Genomic DNA, 24,152 nt, shown 5'->3' on the forward strand with positions numbered 1-24,152 from the left:
TACAAGCTATACAGCGCATTTTCACAGCAGGAAATGTCAAGACCGTCCAGGACGCGTTCTTCACCTACAACATGTAGGGAAGGAGGAGATCTCCTGCTTCGCACGTTAGAGTTCCGCATATCGCAGTGGCAGAAACAAAAGACCAAATTGCCTACACGAAATAAACAATGACAGTATATGAAGTTTCCCGACATGCAGTGTTCTTGTTGTCGAGGCGCAAGTTTAATATGAGGAAAAGTAATCTGAAGTGAGGGACAACAACTTTGTCAGTGGCCAGCCACATTAACTTGCCGAAGTGCCGTATTACGCGTGGGTTGCTTCTCCCGTGGGAGGAAGCTACAGTTTTCGGTGCTTGTGGCGTGCCATATCTGGCGCATGGTGTTTAAATTCTGACGATTTTATTTGCTGTTGAAATGATCTACCGACTTTTTGTCCGTTTTTGGCGACTGGTGGATGATTTCATGGCGAGTTTTAAAATTTTGCGTTGTAGCGCGAGTAATCTCCACATTTTTAGGATGTAGACCTTAATTTGTACCAGTGGTAATTCTACTACGCTATCCACTTCAAATTAAGAATTATTTTACCTTATGTAAGCTGAAGATTTAAGAAAATTGTGTGTGTGTGTGTGTGTGTGTGTGTGTGTGTGTGTGTGTGTGTGTGTGTGTGTGTGTGCGTGTGTGTGTGACCGAGCGCAAGCTCAGAAAGGTATCCGAACGCGTTATTAAGTTTGAGAGTGGATAGCGTTCTCGTGTTTTTTTTTTTTATGTACTGCGCATAGGGGCGCTGAATCAATTATTCTTTCCACCATCCATACGCGAATGGAAACGGAACAAACATTAATACGTGACACAATGGGAAGTACCCTCTGCCGTGCACTTCGCAGTGATCTGCAGAGTACGGCTGTAGACCTAGAGCTCGAACTCACTGGACATCGTCAATAAAAGCCCACCGGTACATGCCGGTTCCTTCTTTAATTAATATTTAAAATAAACCAATTTTGTTCGGATGTTTCAGCAGTTATTTCAGTTCTTTGTCAGTGTTACGGTGCGCTTTGTTGTATTCACCGTAATGAGAAAATAACGCTTAGCTACCCTGTGCTGTTCCCTTTTTCAAGGGCAGGGCGAGTATAATGGAAGCCGACAAATCACCATAAAATTTAAATTGTATTGGCCAATTCGTTTCTATTCTAGGATTCATTTTATCTCACAAATAACCAATTTTCTCCATATGAAGAATGCTTCTGAGTTACTCATATACAGATGCCATATGACACAGACCAAAATTTTGTTTTACAGTGGTTCATTAATAGCAACAATTTCTCCTAAAAATAATTTTAAAACTTTATAATCAAAATAGAATTTTCAAGCAATGACTATATTTACGTTAAATGCTTGATCGCCCTCCAAAGGCTACGCTGACGGTAAGTTTACGGAACACAGTAACTCGTAGCTCGACTTGAAACCTAATGAGGGTTATTCAGAGTTATGGTGGTTGAGAGTTCGTACAAGGAAATGGTTCTGAGTAATACAACTAAAAGTCAGATAAGTAAGTCACAAACACTAGCTCTTTGTTTTCCGTTTTACACTTAAGAGCGCATAAAACAATTTTATGTGGATTTATCTAAATTCCCGTACATTGCCTAGTATGAGTAGAATTGTAGCATAGCGTACCGTGGACATCGAGGTCATTGGAAATAACCTATGAAATCTGATGATCTCAATGTCTTTTTTAACTTTCTAGTGTCTCAAAAGGCTAATACAAATAATGAAATGAACCAGCCTTATCAGTACTTTCACTATCACTGCTTGAAGAATGGTTCAAATGGCTCTGAGCACTATGGGTTATCAGTCCCCTAGAACTTAGAACTACTTAAACCTAACTAACCTAAGGACATCAGACACACACACACACACACACACACACACACACACACACACACACACACACACACACACACACACACACCCATGCCCGAGGTAGGATTCGAACCTGCGGCCGTAGCGGTCGTGCTTGAAGAAACTAGACAACGCTAGCATATATCCTCACCGCTCAATGTAAACGTCGTATTATTCATCACAAAAAAGGTATGCATCGTTTCAAGCCTGGCGTTTGCGATGACTGAAGTACCTTGCAAATACGAAGAGGAGGAATGGATTTCCGCTATGCCGTCACGTAACGTTGGTGCAAACTCGCAGACGCACCCACTAGGGAATTCCTCGCTGTCAGCCAATTTCCCAAAGGTACTGGAGAAGCTATACGTGCATCGGCTATGATGGCTGTATCGGAGAAGATGAAACGAATTACAAGCGACAGCGACACCCTACACCAAACAGCAGTCTTCTCGGAATCAACAATTCAGGTTTATTTGAGATGACACAACTCTCCGGTTCCATTAATCAAGTGTAATCGAAGGTGTACCCCTTTTTCGCATAATTCGTCGAAGTCTTTTCATTTGTTTACCGAGGACCTATAGCTTTCTTCTACGTTTATTTTCTTAATACTGAGTTCTGTGGAAAATTACGGAAAATGCATATAGCAAAAACTTCAAATTATAATTCGTTTTCTTTGATGGGCTTGCCTCACAGGGACCACATGATCAAATCGGCGAAAACTTCTCCACTAATACTTATAGAAACGCATGCGATCGAATGTCTACACTAACAATCCACAGATCGTCTGCATTTCTCAGCCTCTGAGAGCAATAAACAGAAGACAAATTATTAGGAAACGCTTAGGAATTACAGCCAGTGACGCCTTTCGCAGGAAATGAGTCAGCATACCACATTTTATGAGAACTCAGTTTCAGTACCTCCAATGTAATTTTTAAACGTTTGTACTTAGAAGTTTATGCAAAACAAATTTGCCTGTTTCGGCTTACAATTCCATTTTCAAGTGCACCTGTGGATGTTGTGAACAGTGAAACATATTTACCTCTTCCTTATGATCAGTAATGTCATTTTATAACTTACTATTTTACTTACATCTAGGTGTCTCGACAAGTATTTACGTTATCACACACAATTTCTTTTATCGCTCTCGTCGGGAATTTGCCAGACGGGGAGCAGATTCCGATTGCTAGAAAATAAACTTGTTAAAGTAGCATTGCACTGTGGAAAAATCGAGGGTAAATAATAAGAGGCATAGAATATACTAGGCCGAAGGAAAGCGCACTATTCTTCCTTGCAAGGAAATAGATTATACTATGGTACACTTGCAACTTATAGCCACATATTGTCACTTACGATTACTCTAAGGCATTCGATTGCTTTTCCGTCAGTGCTCGGGTGGATTAACGTTCACTCTGCAAAACTGGTTCAAATGGCTCTTAGCACTATGGGACTCCTCGGGCATGGATGTGTGTGATGTCATTAGGTTAGTTAGGTTTAAATAGTTCTAAGTTCTAGGGGACTGATGACCACAGCAGTTGAGTCCCATAGTGCTCAGAGCCATTTGAACCGTTTTGAGCTATGGGACTTAACTTCTGAGGTCGTCAGTCCCATAGAACGTAGAACTACTTAAACCTAACTAACCTAAGGACATCATACACACCCATCACCGAGACTGAAGCGCCTAGAACCGCTCGACCACAACGTCCGGCGTTCACTCTGCATTTAGTATTTTAAAACTGTACTTCAGTCACAAGCTTGTGATCAGTCTTTGGTGGATTGATCCGTGTCTGCAGAAAACGGTGTGAGACATTGTTCACACCGGTCTAATATAGCTTCCCCAACTCGATATCTCAAAAGGCACCTACTCATGGAGGACTTCTGAACTCAAACTGCTCAATGCAATTTACGGTGTTTGTTGGAGGGCGCATTGGGTACCACATTCATCTTCCCAGTCACCTTCCTTTTTGTTCCATCCGTGGGAAGTAGTACATTGCTCAAGCAATTTTTTCATGCTTACGTATTGGGTAAATTGTTGGGGAAAGTGATGGGGGAGGAGAGGGAGGAGGGTGACATCTAATATTTAAGTGGACACATGACAACACGCTGGAGAGATTGGTTTTTGCAGTTTCTTGACGCGAACATAGATTTTGTGAGTTACCGAGCATTTCACTCTCATTTAAGTATATGTCCGAAAGAGTCAGCCTTCAGAAATTGTGAAACAAACCCTGTCGCCCAGGACCGTGCGCCACAAAGAGCGCAGATTCCCCACGATATAGGGAAATTCACAGGAGTCTATTGTGCTGAATGAAGCCTACGCACTGTAGTGTGTGAGCGCGACAGAAGGGAGCGTACGTCACAGAGAAACCCCGTACAAGCTCTTTGTGGCCAGGGAGACGTAGCAGTGTTAAATAAGGCGGACCTAAAATCGGCCATAAAGGGAAACATTTATGAAAACTATTTAATTTTGTAGTAATTCGGAATGAAGCCACATTAATTTTAATCTACTATTCTTCATAAACTTTCATCGTAATCCCAATAAAACTTGAATATTGATCATATCTGCAATAGTTTCCGATTTGCTGTTAAAGTGAAATTAAGAAGTTTTGTAACAAAGACCTGAATGCTAAAACATGAACCCTTTGGGCGATCTTGACGATCGACATTTCATATGGAACCACATCATTAAAATCACGAATGTTGTAAATATCAACTCTGTAACTTCATTTGTTTAAAAGATGTAGTAAATTTTAATTATCAGTATTTAGAGATAAGCATCAGATCATTTCCTCCACGCAAAACACATTGAACTATAACAGCATGACTCCTTATTGAATCATTAGGTTATAGAATATTTGTTGTAAAGTTTAGTGCACAATAGTTACTTTTGTTCTTTATTTATTTATCAGAAAGCGCATTGGTGCAAGACTACTGGCCATGGCATTCAAAGGTAAGAGTGAAATTGTATTGGTTACATGTACAAGAACTTAATGTTTATTATGTAATGGATATTATTGTTACTTTATTTAGAACGTGAAAGTGGTCAAGTTTCGATTTTTTAAATATGGGTCTCGCGGTTCTAGGCGCGCAGTCCGGAACCGTGCGACTGCTACGGTCGCAGCTTCGAATCCTGTCTCGGGCATGGATGTGTGTGATGTCCTTAGGTTAGTTAGGTTTAAGTAGTTCTAAGTTCTAGGGGACTGATGACCACAGCAGTTGAGTCCCATAGTGCTTAGAGCCATTTTCTTTAAATATGTTAAAATGTAAAATAATGAAGAATAAGATGTAGCCAATCAGATGGACGACTTGAGGAAAGGAAACTGGCCTAGTCAGTTGAGGGAGGATACTTGGCACGAGGGGAACGCGGCCAGGGTAGGACAGTGCTCATGCAGACGCGAAAGCTGGCGGTCGGTCTTCAGGAAGTGCAACGACTCAGAAAATTTCTCCTTGTGTGACATTGCAGGACTGTGCGGTGAGCAGCCACGCACCTAGTGTGGGCTTTAACTTTTCGCGTAGACGACTTGTATTTCGCGATTGTGATTGATCGAGCTGTGTCAAATGGATATGCGCTTGAGTGTAATAGTGACTCTAAGTAAGACCACTTTCGCTCTTAGTTTGCTTTCTGAATAAACATTATTCTAACCGAATCGCAACTGAGTGACCTGCATCACTTATGGGTCGTTAATTTAGTTCCCGATATTATTATTACTGTTCAACCCCTAGACGAGTTCAAGCCAAGACATTTCTGCGACGAGGAACCGCATGTGAGCCAGAACATCTTTGGGATTTAGCTCGCAATTTGGTGCAGCATATTCTATAAACTTATAATTTCTTTATAAATATCACATTAAATACTCAAAACAGTTATCGTGTGACGACAAAACTTAAGATAAATCGTAAAGAAGTTGAAATTTTATTACATTTTTCGTAAATCACTGCGGGACTGATTATTACGTGAGTTACTGGATTCAGTAATTCTACGTATGGCTGTTACACTTGCATGATTTTAGGAACTGTTTATGGTAGTTAGATTTCGTGTGCTCTGACACAAGTAATTTTTACCGAACTTCGGTGGGGACCTATGATGTCATGCTCGGTTTATGGTACTATGAAAACAAACCTTACTGTCGAACCATTTTTATCACTTTTGTCTGAGGTTGACATATTGAAATTTGATCATTCACGACTAAGAAATATTTGTATCAATAAGTGGTGAAATAAACTGTATTTTCTGTTTTATCTTCATTCAGCATATTCTGTTTCCTTACTGTGTCCTTGCTTTAGAAACAGTTATTTGATAATTGTAAGTCTACTCAAATTTAGAGACTCTGCGTTAGTCATATGTAGTCCGATCTGTAAATACTTGAAATCAACACATCAAAATAGTTTAGCATCATATCGGTTCCGAGAGTTCCGGAGGCTGTACAGAAAATTGGAATAGAGATCAACATAAACATCATTTCGGCCCTTTTTATTGCCCATGAAAACCACACGTTGCATGTTGTATCACCATACCGGGAGACCTTCAGAGGTGGTGGTCCAGATTGCTGTACACACCGGTACCTCTAATACCCAGTAGCACGTCATTTTGCATAAATGCATGCCTGTATTCGTCGTGGCATACTATCCACAAGTTCATCCAGGCACTGTTGATGCAGGTTGTCCTACTTCTCAACGGCGATATGACGTGGATCCCTCCGAGTGGTTGATGGGTCACGTCATCCACAAACAGCCCTTTTCAATCCACCCAGGCATGTTCGATAGGGTACATGCCTGGAGAATATGCTGGCCAATCTAGTCGAGCGATGTCGTTATCTTGAAGAAAGTCATTCACAAGATGTGCAGGATGATGGCTTGAATTGTCGTCCATGAAGACGAATGCCTCGCCAATATGCTGCCGATATGGTTGCGCTATCGGTCGGAGGATGGCATTCACGTATCGTACAGCCATTACGGTGCCTTCCATGACCACCTGCGTCGTACGTCGGCCCCACATAATGCCACAACAAAACAACAGGGAATACCCACCTTGCTACACTCGCTGGACAGTGTGTCTAAGTCGTACAGCCTGACCGGGTTTGCCTCCAAATACGTCTCCGACGATTGTCTACTTGAAGTTATATGCGACAGTCATGGTTGAAGAGAACGTGATGTCAATCATGAGCGGCATATTGTTGGGCCCATCTGTATGACGCTGCATGGTGTCGAAGTTGCAGATGGACCTCGCCATGGACGTTGGGAGTGACGTTGCACATCATGCAGCCAATTCCGCACAGTTTGAGGAGTAACACGACGTCCTGTGGCTGCACGAAAAGCATTATGCAACATGGTGGCGTTGCTGTCAGTGTTCCTCCGAGCCCTATTCCGTAGGTAACAGTCATCCACTGCAGTAGTTGCCCTTGGGTTGCCTCAGCGAGGCGTGTCATCTACAGTTCCTGTCTCTTTGAATGTCCTCCATGTCAGAACGACATCGCTTTGGTTCACTCCGAGGAGCTTGGTCACTTCCCTTGTTGAGAGCCCTTCCTGGCACAAAGTAACTATGCCAAAGTCACAATGCGGGCGCATCGAACCGCGGTATTGACCTTCTAGGCATGGCTGAACTACAGACAACACGAGCCGTGTACCTCCTACCTTGTGGACGGACTTTAGCTGATCGTCTGTCGGACCCCCTCCGTCTAATAGGCGCTGATCATGTATAGTTTTTTACGGTTTTGGGCGGTTTTAGTGACATATCTGAACAGCCAGAGTGACTGTGTCTATGGCACAATATCCACAGTCAACTTGTATCATTAGGAGTTCTGGGAACCTGGGTGATACAAAACCTTTTTTGATGTGTGTATGATCCTTTGGAGACTTCGAATAGTCAAATAAAATCCGGGAAGAACACTGCATCCACGAGTTGTGGATTTACTGAAGCAGCAACGCGAAGCTGAGCAGACTGACAGGCAGAGAATGACCATTTTCACGGCCTGCGTGTTGAACCGACTCCAGTAGTACGGATACTTTTCTATGGAAACACTACAAAAATCGATTCATAGAACGGATACTTCAGAAGCAATGACGGTTTCTTAAGGTATCATAAATTGTTTAAGATATTTCAGTATGTGAGTTTGGAAATGGTACCACACTTCACGATTGGAGTAGTTCACATGCGTGTGAAATCAAAGACACAAACATTACATATGAGTCATAACTTTGAGAAAAAATTGACTGAGCTATTACCTGCGAACAGATCAGGTGCTATTCTGTTATGCTGCTTACTATAATAAATGAAAAACGAGGGATTTTCAGATATACGGAAATGGATTCTTTTCCTTGAACTGCTGTGTGGTATCTAGTCCCAATGTTCGGTTGAGACTATCCCTCCTCTCCTGGTTAACTACTAGCTATTTATTTCAGGAAATTAAACAGTAACGGACTATCGATAAGAATACTCTCTGAAGAGATAATTTAAAAAAAAAAAGACCTTGTAAAACCTCTCCATTCACATTAGGGTTTCCTGTGACTTCCATTAAAAGACATACAACAGAGAAATTGAACTTTGTTCCAGTATGCCACGTACAAAAATTTCATATCATTTGTAATTCATAAGCATAGTCTAACTAATAGTACGAGGAACCAATTTTTCGTCTGCAACACGTTAGCCAGAAAACCTTCACAATCAGACATTGCTTTCTCGATTGCGCAATCACGAGTCATCTGGCGCTGTTTTTGTGATTTCGTCGGCATCTGTACAACAAGAGCAGCACATAGCGCGCACAATCTCTTTATGTGCTCATTCTCATCATTCTGTTGAGCAGTGTTGTGTTGTTTACCTCTACCCCTGCTGGGCGCACAATTTTAATCTGCCACTAGAGATTACAATCAGCGTACAGTTGGTGCAGAGAGGAAGCAATTTCGCTGAAATACTGGGGGATTTGGCGTTATTTCAAAACATCAAGTCAAACATCAGATATAACAGTCGGGGAAATAACGCGAATTTCACGACACGTGAGCGATACTGGCATTTTGCGGTAATCACGTGAAAATTTATCCTCTGTCTGCGTATGGAGAGGAACGTGTCCGAAGATGGGACGTCGATTTACTTGTCACTGAGATCTGCTGTTTTAGAGAAGTAAAAATCTAAATATCTATTTGGTATAATGAAGCAGCGTATTTAAAAAAAAAATCCATATATCTATGGAGCTCAGTAACCATTTATTGGTTTTAAACTCCTCTTACGAATCAACTGCTATTCTGAACTAGTCAAATGTTCCCGTGATTTTTTTCTGTGCAAAATTAAATTTATTTTTCAGTTTCTACGTTTACTAATTGTTCACTGTGGGTGGTACGCCTGTGTAACATTTTTTCCCTTATGCCATCATATATAATTACCTAGTTATGTGAGAATAACCGAATTAAACAACGGTTTCACTGTTTTACTATTTCTAATAGACACTAATTCACTAAGCGTGTAGACTGTTACTTTGAGATGGGGGAGGGGGGGGGGGGTGGCAAGAACGGTGGGAAATACTTCCCGTCTATTACCAATACGAAAAAGTTATTGTATGGTCAAGAAAGCAACTATAACTGAGAATAAAAAAAATGGTGTACGCCAATTTATGGTAAAAGATTGAATTTATACAACACTAGAGAACTCGGCAATGCTTTGCAACCACTTAATATGTTTCAGAGTTGGATGTCCCTCCTATCCCCCTTCTCCCCCCTCTCTCTGTGCATCTTCACCTTCTCCCTTCCTTGTCTTCCCCCCCCCCCCCCCCCCCCACCTCTCTCTCTCTCTAAACTTGAGCCTTATTTCACGGTATTGCAAGCGAAACCTTGACTGGGCACTGAAGACGCTTATAATGAATAGGTAAATCAGTTAGGGGCAATGGTATAGGGAATAAGAGAGAGACCTTTCCCGCTGCTGAATCTGAAGGTAGTAGCTTCAGCGACAGTATTTCGCATAGTTTTAACGTGTGAGCGGGTAGGATTACAAAGTTTCCGACGATTTAGATTCCGTACTAAACTAAATAATTGTGTGATATCGTGACCGAGAGCTCCCATCCGGGGACGTCCGGCCGCCGGGAGTATGTCTTATTTCAGATGACGCCACATTGGACGACTTGCAGGTCAGTTACGAAGATGAAAGGATGGGAAGGACGACACAAAACCTAGTCCACGAGCGGAGAAAATCTCCAACCCGGCCGGGAACCGAACCTGGCCCCACTGCATAGTAGGGAAAGACGTTACCACTCAGCTAAGCAGGCGTACAGATTCCGTACTAGTAATACGTTTGTTTGCGTGGCCATCTTCCGCAGAAGCTGTTAAAATCTGCTACTATTGGTTTTCTGTCTTGCGCTGACTGCGATTTAATTAAAAAGAATTAAACCAGACACGTTTCGCTTTTATTTATAAAGCAATTTCCGTGGTTACTCTGCAAACTGGGTACATACGTTTGTACAGTTTTGGTTGTTTTATTTTAAAACAGCGTTTTGTTTATAAAGCTGGTGTGCAGGCTACTTACGGTGTTTGTTTACATATTCTGCTCCTTCCCTACTAGCTAGCAGCGGTTGACGTCGAAAGATTTAGATTCACATTTGTGCTTGGCAGTTTTTGCCATTCGTCAGTACTTCTCGCTCTGCATCATTTATCCTTCCGTTTTTTAAACTTTTTCTCATTCCGCACAGTAACAGTGTTTACGTCTGTTGGTTTGTTTTTGTTCACGTTGTGAGAGTTTCCCACCTGTGAAACTGTGTGTGTGTGTGTGTGTGTGTGTGTGTGTGTGTGTGTGTGTGTGTGTTAGTGAAAGTTTGTGGAACTGTCAAGTATGGTAGGTAGAGACGTGAGAGGAATGAGGATGGGTTGACAATCATTTTTTCTTTTTTTGGGGGGGGGGGGGGTGGGGTTTGCGTAGAGGGGTTGGGGGTGATGGTGGTGAGTGGGATGAGCCTGGACGGTGATTATAGGAAAGAATCTGGGAGGAGATGGTAGTGGTAAATGGAGCCTGTGGTTATATGTGTATATTTAATGCTACATTAAGTGGTCAATAAGTTTAGAGAGTACGTGGTTTGCCAAGCTGGACCTGCCATTTAGGAGTCGTTTCTTTTCTGTTATGGTTTTTTGGATGTGCTAGTTTCTTTGTAAGATGAGGTGTTGTTTGCTGTTTACTTTATGATTTCCATGTCTGTGTCTTTGGTTGTAATGTTATGTTGCAGTTAGTGTACGTGTTTTGCGAAAGTTGAATGATTTTTCCAATAGCTCCATGCTCTTACATGTTTGTATCTGATGTAAAATATCCTCCTCGTTTCACCTGTGTACCCTCCATCACATGTATTGAATTTCAGTTGATATATTCCTGATTTGTGATAAAGATTATTTCTTCTAATTGTTTTTGGGAAATTAACAACTCGGTTCAGCGATACTTCTCAAAAGCAATAGAAAAAATTGATCAATATCAGAAATCAGGAATATACCAACTGAAACCTTAGACATGTGATAGAAGATACATATGTCAAACCAGGAGGACATTTGACACCTGGTACAAAGAACATGTAAGAGCATGGAAGTATAGTACAAATCATTCATCTTTTGCAGAACACTTACACCATCACCAACATAAAATTGTACCGAGACACACAGACATCGAAATCATAATGATAAACAACAACATGAAACACCTCCTCTCTTTACGAGAAAACTACCACATCCAAAGAACCATAACAGTAAAGAAACAACTCATAAATGATAATACCAACTTGGCAAACCACACACTCCCTAAACTGACTGACCACTTAATACAACATTAAATATGTACATATAACCACGGAATCCATTTACCACCACCATCTCCTCCCGGTTTCTATCCTATAATCACCGATCAGGCGCATCCCCACTCACACCCGCCAGAAAAAGATTGGAATAGAAATTTGTCAACCCACCCCTACTTCTCTCACATCTCTACCTAACATACAAGACCATTTCACAAAATTTTCACTTGCACACACACACACACACACACACGCAACACACACAATATTTTCACAATTTCTCAACAGTCACAACGTGAACGAAAACAAACGAACAGACATGAACACTATTACTGTGCGGAATGAGATACAGTTCAAAAACCTGAAGGGTAAATGATGCAGCTCAAGAAATACTGCAGAATAGCAAAAACCGCCATGTGCACATGTCAATCAAAGACTTTCGACGCCAACCGCTGCTAGCAAGGAGGGAAGGAGTAGAATATGGAAAGAAACACCGTAAATAACTTGCACACCAAATTTATAAACAAAACGCTGTTTCTAACATAAAACAACCAACAATGTACAAAGATGTGTATTCAATTTGACGAATAACCGTGAAAGATGTTTCATAAATAAAAGCGAAACACGTTTAGTCAGCTAAAGACGCATAATCTGTAACAGTATTCTTGTCATAAGCCGGTAAGTCATAAATAAAACTTCCCTGTCCCCCGTTAAAACCCGTTACGAGGAAGAAAACAAACCAGTGAAGTTTAGTGTATAAATTTATTGTTTAGTGTATAAAATTGTTGTTTATAACAGTATTTAAGGGGAAAGACTACATATGGGAGAAACAATTCCTCCAATGGTTTACATACCCTGCTTTCATGGTTAGCCCTGACTGCGATAAAGAAAACAAAATCACGCATTTTCGCCGCAACGCCTAAGGCGCCTTGTCACGGTTTGCGCGGCTCCCCCCATCGGAGGTTTGAGTCCTCCCTGGTGCGTGTGTGTGTTGTCGTTAGCGTAAGTTAGTTTTCAGTTATGGTAAGTAGTGTCTAGGCCTAGGAACCGATGGCCTCAGCAGTTTGGTGCCATAGTACCTTACCACAAATTTCCAAATGCCCACACATTTTCATAGAACGGCATATTCTTTCTCATAATCGGTTTTAGGAGAAAACCTGTGCATTGTTCTTTAAAAACTGTAATGCCGATAATGTCTGTTCTGATATTTATTAGAGTACCCTGTAAAAATTTGTATCAAATCGGTGAAGAAATTTTATACATTTTTTAATAACATTACCCAGCTTCCCTTGTAGAGATAGAGAAAGCTTTTGACAATGTTGACTGGAATACTCTTTTTCAAATTCTAAAGGTGGCAGGGATAAAATACAGGGAGCGAAAGGCTATTTACAATTTGTACAGAAACCAGATGGCAGTCATAAGAGTCGAGGGGCATGAAAGGGAAGTAATGGTTGGGAAAGGAGTGAGACAGGGTTGTAGCCTCTCCCCGATGTTATTGAATCTGTATATTGAGCAAGCAGTAAGGGAAACAAAAGAAAAATTTGGAGTAGGTATTAAAATTCATGGAGAAGAAGTAAAAACTTTGAGGTTCGCCGATGACATTGTAATTCTGTTAGAGACGGCAAAGGACTTGGAAGAGCAGTTAAACGGAATAGACAGTGTCTTGAAAGGAGGATATAAGATGAACATCAACAAAAGCAAAACGAGGATAATGGAATGTAGTCAAATTAAATCGGGTGATGCTGAGGGAATTAGATTAGGAAATGAGACACTTAAAGTAGTAAAGCAGTTTTGCTATTTAGGAAGTAAAATAACTGATGATGGTCGAAGTAGAGAGGATATAAAATGTAGACTGGCAATGGCAAGGAAAGCGTTTCTGAAGAAGAGAAATTTGTTAACATCGAATATAGATTTATGTATCAGGAAGTCGTTTCTGAAAGTATTTGTTTGGAGTGTAGCCATGTATGGAAGTGAAACATGGACGATAAATAGTTTGGACAAGAAGAGAATAGAAACTTTCGAAATGTGGTGCTACAGAAGAATGCTGAAGATTAGAGGGGTAGATCACGTAACTAATGAGGAGGTATTGAATAGGATTGGGGAGAAGAGAAGTTTTTGGCACAACTTGACTAGAAGAAGGGATCGGTTGGTAGGACATGTTTTGAGGCATCACGGGATCACAAATTTAGCATTGAAGGGCAGCGTGGAGGGTAAAAATCGTGGAGGGACACCGAGAGAAGAGTACACTAAGCAGATTCAGAAGGATGTAGGTTGGAGTAGGTACTGGGAGATGAAGCAGCTTGCACAGGATATAGTAGCATGGAGAGCTGCATCAAACCCGTCTCAGGACTGAAGACAACAACAACAACCCAGCTTCCCAGTGAAACTTCTGCAGCGTATTCGAAACAACCTCGGTAAGATATGGGTGGGCATTTTCTTGGCAGGTTGTTTCGACTACGCTGCCAAAGTTTTGCCGGGAAGCGCATTCTCTTTCTCCACAGAGTCTCGATCTCTACTCATGCGATTTCCATACTTCTGGAGCCGTGAAGAAAGACATTTCGTGGCCACCGATTTCTTCGGACGAAGAGGTGCCTGCCTGTACAGTTATAGTTCAGTAGACAGCCGCAAAAGCTGTTCCCTGAAGTCACTGACCATCTTGTCCCACAGTGGGATAAATGTTTTAAAAGTTATGGCGATTGCTTTTGAAACAGTAAACAGTTTGCTTACTTATTTTCCAATTGACTGCCGCTTACGCTTTGTGCAGTTGCGCTGAAACGCGAACCATTGGACTTCGGAGCTAGTAATGCACTCCATGCCATTTAGACGTTCATTGCGTGCCACCTTCCTGGTGCTGCAGTTTTCATGGTCAGTTGTGTAACCAGGCCCAAATACTTGACGTCCTCGTGTGTTTAGAGTTCAAAAGTTATATTCTGTCGAATTCGTACCTCTAGTATTCTGCAGCAGTACCTTAAACTATCGGAATCCTAGATCTACATCTAAATGGATACTCTGCAAATCACATTTAAGTGCCTGGCAGGGGATTCATCGAACCGCCTTCGCAACAATTCACTGTTATTCCAATCTCGAACAGTACGCGGAAAAAACGAACCCCTATATCTTTCCGTGCGAGCTCTCACTTCCCTTAGTTTACTATGATCTTTTCTCCCTATGTAGGTCGGCGTCAACATAATATTTTCGCATTCGGAGGGGAAAGTTGGTGATTGAGTTGGCTTGTCTTGGGGGAGGAGACCAACAGCGGTGTCATCGGTCTCATCGGATTAGGGAAGGACGGGGAAGGAAGTCGTCCGTTCCCTTTCAAAGGAACCATTGTCGCATTTGCCTGGAGCGAATTAGGGAAATCTCGTAAAACCTAAATCAGGATGGCCGGACGCGGGACTGAACCGTCGTCCTCCCTAATGCGAGTCCAGTACGCTAGCCACTGCGCCTCCTCGCTCGGTAGTTGGTGATTGAAATTTCGTCAGAAGACTACACCGCAACGAAAAACGCCTTTGTTTTAATTGTGTCCACCCCAAATCATTTATCATTTCAATGGCACTGTCTCCCCTATTTCGCCATAGTGTAAATCGTGCTGTCTTTCCTTGAACTTTCTCGATCTACGCCGTCAGTTTTATCTGGTAAGAATCCCACGCCGCGCAGCATTACTCTAAAAGAGGACTGACAAGCGTAGTGTAGGCAGTCTCTTTAGTAGTTCTGTTACATTTTCTAAGTGTCCTGCCAATAAAATGCAGTCTGTAGTTAACCTTTCCCACAACATTTTCTATGTATACTTTCCAATTGAAGTTGTTCATAATTGTAATTCCTAGGTATTTATTTGAATTTACGGATTTCAAATTTGCCTGATTTATCGTGTAACAGAAGTTTAACTGCTTCCTTTTAGCACTCGTGTGAATGACCTCAAAGTTTTCGTTGGTTGGAGTCAACTACCAATTTTTGCCCCACACAGGTATCTTTCCTAAATCGTTTTGCAATTTTATTTGATCTTCTGATGACTTTATTAGTCGTTAAACGACAGCATCACCTGCAAACAACTTAAGACGGCTGCTGGGACTGTCTCCTAAATAATTTTTACGAGAGGTAGTCCTTGCTAGCACGTTCTACAGGTCTCTCCTTTACTGAAAACATCTGTTCATTGGTAGACGGAAACATCACTACTCGCTAACCACTAAGCCTGATGAACTCAGTCACAAATTGAGGCAGAATAGATTGACTTAACCGTATTTGTCATCTAAGCATATGTCGACTCGATGACCAGCCGGATTGGAGCCATTGCTCATATTTACCAAACATTAAATCATATATTCTTGCTACTATAGTGTAGTAATACAATAAGTAAAACTTCGTTATCTGCTTATCTTCATAGTATTAAAATTTTGAGAGCCAGAATTATATTTTCTCAGACCAATTGTCTCCAATGAACCATCTATTCATTTGGAAACTCATTTTCACTATTTCATGAGTTCATCAGTGGTATAATAGTTGTGAGTGCCGGTAGACTACCACGTAACTGTTTGCTTTGCAATGTTTTTGATGAGATGGGTGTTTCTCGAATACAAAGTACCCGCAGGTTCACGTTTCTCTCCAGCTCCTACGTCAGGAAGTGCTTAGCAGTGGTACCTGCAGGATTTGCCACTCAACGACTAGTACACGGCCTGCCCGCCACTATTGCAGTGTGCAAGTAAGAAGGCAGGTGCTTGACTTGTTCTGCACTTAAAGGGATGGAAACTACTTTGTTGAGTTGATATTATGCTCTCTGTTTTTGTCCCATAGAACACGCTCCAGCTATATCTGGGAACTCACAACGCCGGGGTAAGTGCGATGTCGGGACACTGCTTATGCTTCTGACTCACCGTAGAAATAATTATATGCTAGAAAAACTAGCGCTGCTGCTTCTGACAATCTGAGAAATCATTATCTAAACTACCTGCTAACAGCTCCTTCCAGCCACGGGTATTTAACCAAACGCTTGTTACTCACCTCTGTGTGGACGCTGCTCAATTGTGCAATGTTTATCCCTCTGACTAGAGGACCAAAAGTGTTCAGTTACTTTGGTGTACAGAGTTTGAAATCTTGGTACGATATAACTTGACTGATAGTGGCTAAAAATATGTCCTCCAATTTAGGTGATCGTATGATTAACTTCGCATAGATCCCAAAATCCAGCCTCGCACCTACTCTAGCTGTGTTGATAGATACAAGGTTTTAGTGTATTCATGGTAAATGGGTCATAGATTTATTATACAAGAGAGAAATCAACTGCTTTATGTTTTTGTATTTGCTTGCTAATGCAACTGTTGTCCATGAAGACCACATTAGCAATTTTAGATTTAGTATTTCTCCAAACTGAGCTTGAATGTAGGAAAGTAAGTGGAGTTTAACTAAAGATAGTGGCAATATTGTTTTCTTTTTACATATGTTTTTCACTGTATTCTGCTAACTGGTATTTTCAGAGCTCTGTCATCTGAGCCGTTGAGCCGGGCGACTTTAACATCCAACCGATTATACGTCACACATTTTGGGATACAGAGTCAGACTTCTTTCGCCTTTAAGCCGGTCCTCGAACCGAATAAGTTAACTCGCGCTGATTCTACCATTAACTGTTACAAAATGTGGTAGCTTCATTGTATTAGATATATTTTATGTTTCTTACTGTTGTCATTAGTGGCTGAGATAGAGAACAACGAGAACACAAATAAAAAATAATGAGTGCACTATCCGAAAATTACCTCGAGCAATTAAACAGAGAACCGACTCGTGCAGATAACATCTTGGACCTACTGATAACAAACAGACCCGAACTTTTCGACTCGACTTTATGTGCAGAACAGGGAATCAGTGATCATAAGGCCATTGCAGCCTACCTGAATATGGAAGTTAATAGGAATATAACAAAAGGAAGGATGGTTTATCTGTTTAGCAAGAGTAATAGAAGGCAGATTTCAGGCTACCTAACAGATCAAAATGAAAATTTCTGTTCCGACACTGACAATGTTGGGTGTTTGTGGAAAAAGTTCAAGGCGATCGTAAAATGCGTTTTAGACAGGTACGTGCCGAGTAAAACTGTGAGCGACGGGAAAAACCCACCGTGGTACAACAACAAAGTTAGGAAACTACTGGCAAAGCAAAGAGAGCTTCACTCCAAGTATAAACGCAGCCAAAACCTCTCCGACAAACAGAAGCTAAACGATGTCAAAGTTAGCGTAAGGATGGCTATGCGTGAAGCGTCCAGTGAATTCGAAAGTAACATTGTATGTACCGACTTGCCAGAAAATCCTAGGAAGTTCTGGTCTTGCGTTAAATCAGTAAGTGGCTCGAAACAGCATATCCAGACACTCCGGGATGATGATGGCATCGAAACAGAGGATGACACGCGTAAAGCTGAAATACTAAACTCCTTTTTCCAAAGATGTTTCACAGAGGAAGACCGCACTGCAGTTCCTTCTCTAAATCCTCGCACAAACGAAAAAATGGCTGACATCGAAATAAGTGTCCAAGGAATAGAAAAGTAACTGGAATCACTCAACAGAGGAAAGTCCACTGGACCTGACGGGATACCAGTTCGATTCTACACAGAGTACGCGAAAGAACTTGCCCCTCTTCTAACAGCCGTGTACCGCAAGTCTCTAGAGGAAGGGAGGGTTCCAAATGATTGGAAAAGAGCACAGGTAGTCCCAGTCTTCAAGAAGGGTCGTCGAGCAAATGCGCAAATCTATAGACCTATATCTCTGACGTCGATCTGTTGTAGAATTTTAGAACTTGTTTTTGGCTCGAGTATCATGTCGTTTTTGGAAACCCAGAATCTGCTCTGTAGGAATCAACATGGACTCCGGAAATAGCGATTGTGTGAGACCCAACTCGCTTTATTTGTTCATGAGACCCAGAAAATATTAGAGACAGGCTCCCAGATAGATGCTACTTTTCTTGACTTCCGGAAGGCGTTCGATACAGTTCCGCACTGTCGCCTGATAAACAAAGTAAGAGCCTACGGAATATCAGACCAGCTGTGTGGCTGTATTGAAGAGTTTTTAGCAAACAGAACACAGCATGTTGTTATCAATGGAGAGACAGACGTTAAAGTAACCTCTGGTGTGCCACAGGGGAGTGTTATGGGACCATTGCTTTTCGCAATATATATAAATGACCTAGTAGATAGTGTCGGAAATTCCATGCGGCTTTTCGCGGATGATGCTGTAGTATACAGAGAAGTTGCAGCATTAGAAAATTGTAGCGAAATGCAGGAAGATCTGCAGTGGATAGGCACTTGGTGTAGGGAGTGGCAACTGACCCTTAACATAGACAAATGTAATGTATTGCGAATACATAGAAAGAAGGATGCTTTATTGTATGATTATATGATAGCGGAACAAACACTGGTAGCAGTTACTTCTGTAAAATATCTGGGAGTATGCGTGCGGAACGATTTGAAGTGGAATGATCATATAAAATTAATTGCTGATAAGGCGGGTACCAGGTTGAGATTCATTGGGAGAGTCCTTAGAAAATGTAGTCCATAAACAAAGGAGGTGGCTTAAAAAACACTCGTTCGACCTATACTTGAGTATTGCTCATCAGTGTGGGGTCCGTACCAGATCGGGTTGACGGAGGAGATAGAGAAGATCCAAAGAAGAGCGGCGCGTTTCGTCATAGGGTTATTTGGTAACCGTGATAGCGTTACGGAGATGTTTAACAAACTCAAGTGGCAAACTCTGCAAGAGAGGCGCTCTGCATCGCGGTGTAGCTTGCTCGCCAGGTTTCGAAAGGGTGCGTTTCTGGATGAGGTATCGAATATATTGCTTCCCCCTACTTATACCTCCCGAGGAGATCACGAATGTAAAATTAGAGAGATTAGAGCGCGCACGGAGACTTTCAGACAGTCGTTCTTCCCGCGAACCATACGAGACTGGAACAGGAAAGAGGGGTAATAACAGTGGCACGTAAAGTGCCCTCCGCCACACACCGTTGGGTGGCTTGCGGAGTAGAAGTGTAGATGTAAGTGTAGACATAAACACGGATGAGGAGTACATATTACAATTACTTCTGTCTGAGTCTGTTCCGTCATCGAGAATGGTTGAGTGGCACTCTCGTCTGCCTAGTGTTTCTTTTTCGTTTCTTTGTTTTGTCTCTCACAGACGTACAGGTTTCTATGCTGTAACCTTAACATAACATGTCCTTTCTTCCTCGTGCTGCAGCTGCGCAGGAAACAGAAACGATTTTTCTCTGGTGAAACGAAAATAAACAATACCTTGTTTATCTTTCAAGAACCATTATGTCTGGCTTTGTTGCGACCATGTATTTTCTTTTGCTTTTCTCGTTACACCTTCGTGCAGTATTTCGGAATACTCCTAGGTAGAACAGTACTGAAGGTTCCTGTTCCACACGCGTTAAAGACTTCTCGGTGCATGACGGTGCGTTCTGTCTTCTCACTCATTTCTGATAAGTTGCTCCTTTTTTACAGGAGCAAACAGCGGTGAGTGCTTCCGACTTCGTATGAATGATATTTCACAGAGGTGAGCCTCATCTGCTTAAAAGACAAGAAGCTACAGCAAGTAAAGAGTCTCACTGTTTAAAAGTGTTTATTATTTAAATACGGATGTAATCTCTACTTACCTCGTTTTCTAATGTGCGTTTTAGATTTTAATTAAATGACGGATAATGTATGTCTTTTGTGCTGTAGATATTAATTTTTGTTCATTTTTAGAATACCAAATGTAATATGATAAAACTACCGATGCATTATTGTACGAAGTAACGCGAAGCAGTACAAATCTATCGATCGTACGATTAGGTTTTACGTTGTTTCTAAAAACGTTTAAGCGATATTATAACTTAAGGAAGGCAACGGCGAGTTCAGTACAATATTTTCTGTGCGGGACATACTGTGTTTTACAGACATTATGCACTCGTAGTGATAAAATTAAGACGTGTTTGCATTTGAGAATAAATACTTCCGAGCGTTGTCACTGACTTACGGGTCATTAGCTTTATTCCTAAATTTGAGATTATTGGTGTATTTTGCGAGGTGGCCGGCACCGGACTCAAAATAGAGAAACTTAATTACAGGCAGACAATGAGAGCAAAGTTTACTAAAATGAATGTAAGTTTTCAGTTCTCCTTTTTTTGTAGTATAAATGCGAAGCACAATAAATTGTTGACCATTAAGTCCCTGTATTTGAAGTGGGTGCAATATGTAATCCTGGTGGACTCTCTAGAGTCAAAGCACTGACCGCGATACCAAAGTTCTTGAAGTCCGCGCTGTGGAGGCCAAGTCTTAGCATACCTCGAGGATAACTGCTGGCGGATTCACGTCTTATCGGAGACGAAGATTCTAGTCCGTAGAGTGGCGCCGGACGTCAGATCGCGGAAGGACTCCAGGAAAGAAGACAGGCGAACCGCGGCCGCGGTCGGCATAAAATACAGAGCTCGTCCCTGGAGAACTCACTAGCCGTAGCCGTGCGCGGTGATAAGTACTTTTGAGGCGTCAGCAAATGGGGAGACCTATTTCTGACCATGTGAGGCTGTGGAAGTGAGTAGGTCCACACCGAATGTTCCCTCTAGGAGCTATGCCATTGCTGCCTGTTGACGGTGATTGCAGGCGGTACTTCAGTGACCGTGTTCGCTGTTGTAGCCCCTGCTACTTTTGGCCACCCGCGGAACAGCGTTGTTGTGCGGGAGGAGTAACAGAGCCACCATGAGTTCACTCCTCACCTTGGAAGAGACATGATGAGACATCTCAGCGTCCCAGAAGGTTATGGTGACGCTGCTTGTGTCCTGGGGAAGTGGAGATTGTGTGGAACTTCTGTCGATGTTCAAGAACAACCTCATGGAATGACCGACAAGAGTAATGCTTCCGTCGTTGTAGAAGTTTAACTAACTGTGTAAAGAAGGAAAGAAGACGATAGATTATATGACACGTCACCGACGAGGTCATTGCAGGAGGAGCAGAGGCTCGGGTTGGGCAAGAAAGGCGAACGAAATCTACTGTATAAACTTTTAAAATGACTGAGCCTTGCATTTTCTGTAACCGATTTAGGGAAACCACGGAAGAACAAAATCTGGATACATTAAACAAATTCACATTTGCGAATAAGGACAACCATGAGCTGTAGAATGAAATTACGACACTGAAAATTTGACACGGACCTGGACTCAAACCCTTATTTCCCACTTATCGCGAACGCCCACCTTGCCATTTCGCTATTCGTGCACGACTCACGGCCAGAACCAAGCTCCATATACGCATGACCAAAGGAACTTTGCCTCATAATCGGAATAACAGAGGCACTGAATTATCGTATAGTAAAAATCTGGATAGTCTGAAAGTGATCTCTGAATTTTACCTCTCTCAGTAACTCAGTTGGCACTTACGATTCATTGAAATGCTGCTTGTAGGCAAGCATCTTTCACGTTCCAAACACTGCACATATTGGTGAAAAAAGTTATACTGGATTTGATTTTCTTTCAGACTGTATATAGGTTGTCACTAAAAGTCATGGGTAACCTCCCTATTGTTGTCGTAGAGGTTACCTTGAGAAATAAATTGACTACATGACCCAATGTCCAGCAATGTCGACGGCAACCGTGAATTTGTCAGCTGACAAACCACAAGCAGAAATTCTCGAACGTTCAGGACGTAAGGTGGTACTGAAGGCATCGTCCACGTGTGGCACAAAAATACTTACGAAACGGCTAAGCACAGTGGTGACATAGGAGGCACGCACTGTTACTGGCAAAATCCCCAAACGGAGAAGTTGGCTCTTTTAACTTTGAATCTTAGTAGCGTCGTCATATGCCATTGCCGACAGCTGGTTGCTATCCCCAATTTTCTTCCTTACAAAAGCCTGTGCAACCATTCGAAATTTCTCAGTACAGTTTTTTTACACCCTATGGCACTCACCTCTCTAACACTTTGAAATATGTCTTTTGATTCAGCCATCCTTCATTTCGATTATGTGTTTTTGCATATCGCTTACGGAAGAGTTCTTTGGTATATTTTCCGACCTATCGCTAATCGATTTCGATATCCCTCCATTGCATAGGAAGTATTTAGGTTTCCCTGACGATCTTTGGACTGATTATCTCAGCCACTGAACGTGTAGGGCGTGTTGATGCCTCGTGAGCGCGTTGTTTCCGAAGGAAGGGAAACTGGCAGTTGCAGTTCTGCAGTTTTAAAGTGTCAGTTGTATAGAAGCAGATGTACTGAGGAAGTAATAAGTCGGCTGGCTATGTAGTGGAAAGCATGTTGTTATGAGTTAGTCGACGCAGAGAAGATTTGGGCATGAACTGCATGTTATTGCGAGTTGATACGAGCAGACAGCGCTGAGCCGTGAGATGCCAGTTGTGTTACTTTATCTGTCTCGTCGCGAAGTTCTGCAGAGTTCCCTCCTGTATGAACCGTGAAGGCAGGATTAGAGTAATTACAGCGCATAGAGATATTTAAGCAATCATTCTTTCTGCACGCCATACACGAATGCAAAAGGAAAATGGAATGGGACTTAACATCTAAGGTCATCAGTCTCCTATACTTAGAACTACTTAAACCGAAATAACCTAAGGACGTCACACACATCCATTCCCGAGGCAGGATTCGAACCTGCGGCCTTAGCAGCAGCGCGGCTCCGGACTGAATCGCCTAGAACCGCTCGGTCACAGTGGCCGGCGCAAAAGGAAGAACCCGCAATACGTGGCACTGTGGGAAGCACCCTCAAGCTTGCACTTCACAGTAATTCACGGAGTATGGATGTGGAGGTGGAACTCGAATTTACTCAACAGTAGCTAAGTGGTATATAGTTGTCTCTTTTTAATTAAAATTTAAGATAACTCTCTTTCTTCCGGGTGTTTTTAGCAGTTATTTCAGTTTTTGTCAGTGTTTTTGTACGCTTTGTTAAGTTCGTCGTAATGAGAAAATTACACTTATCTACTCTGTGCTGTTCCATCTACCGTGGATGGGCGGGTACGTAGGGAGCTTCTAAGTCCCTCAATACAGACGTTGTAAGAGGTATTTTAAAATTTAGCTTTACTGCGGTTCTTTGCTGACAATTTCTCCCAACAAAACAAATAATTTTAAAATTTTAAAAACCCTTTACAGAATGCAGAATATTGTGCAGAATAATTCAAACATGCAGAATATTGTGCAGAATAATTGAAACACGTTGAAAGGAGGCAGAATAGGTACATTTTGCAGACGATAGTAGTGTTACAGTAAAGCAACAGAAGGGATAGTTTTAATGATGCTTTTTAAATAATTCTTAAGTGGTTCTCCGAATCTTGTCTGTCCACTAATTTTGAGAAATTTCTCTGTATTCTGTTCTATATACTTACATGGATATGGTGTCTGTTCTTTCGGACATGTCCTAATGAACAGGCACCATATCAATATAAGTATATAGTTCTGGCAATATCGGCCATGACCTTCTGTGCGGATGCACACATACTACCCGAACTCTTACAGGAATTTGCAAGAATATCTTCCACGAGTAATGAGTGTGTTGGGTAGGGACAC

The 24,152-nt window shown here is 41.9% G+C and overlaps 1 protein-coding gene across 1 annotated transcript in view; it reads left to right on the plus strand.

Moving 5' to 3' along the window:
• Positions 1 to 24,152, plus strand: part of LOC126299396 (uncharacterized) — a 1,761,671-nt gene that overhangs the window by 378,696 nt on the left and 1,358,823 nt on the right. The window contains exon 2 of the mRNA XM_049991269.1: positions 4,796 to 4,836. Within this exon, the coding sequence (XP_049847226.1) occupies positions 4,824 to 4,836 (13 nt within the window). The 5' untranslated portion in view covers positions 4,796 to 4,823. The remainder of the gene's footprint in view (positions 1 to 4,795; positions 4,837 to 24,152) is intronic.

The sequence above is a fragment of the Schistocerca gregaria genome, chromosome X (genome assembly GCF_023897955.1).
Source record: "Schistocerca gregaria isolate iqSchGreg1 chromosome X, iqSchGreg1.2, whole genome shotgun sequence".
In the NCBI taxonomy this organism is placed as follows: domain Eukaryota; kingdom Metazoa; phylum Arthropoda; class Insecta; order Orthoptera; family Acrididae; genus Schistocerca; species Schistocerca gregaria.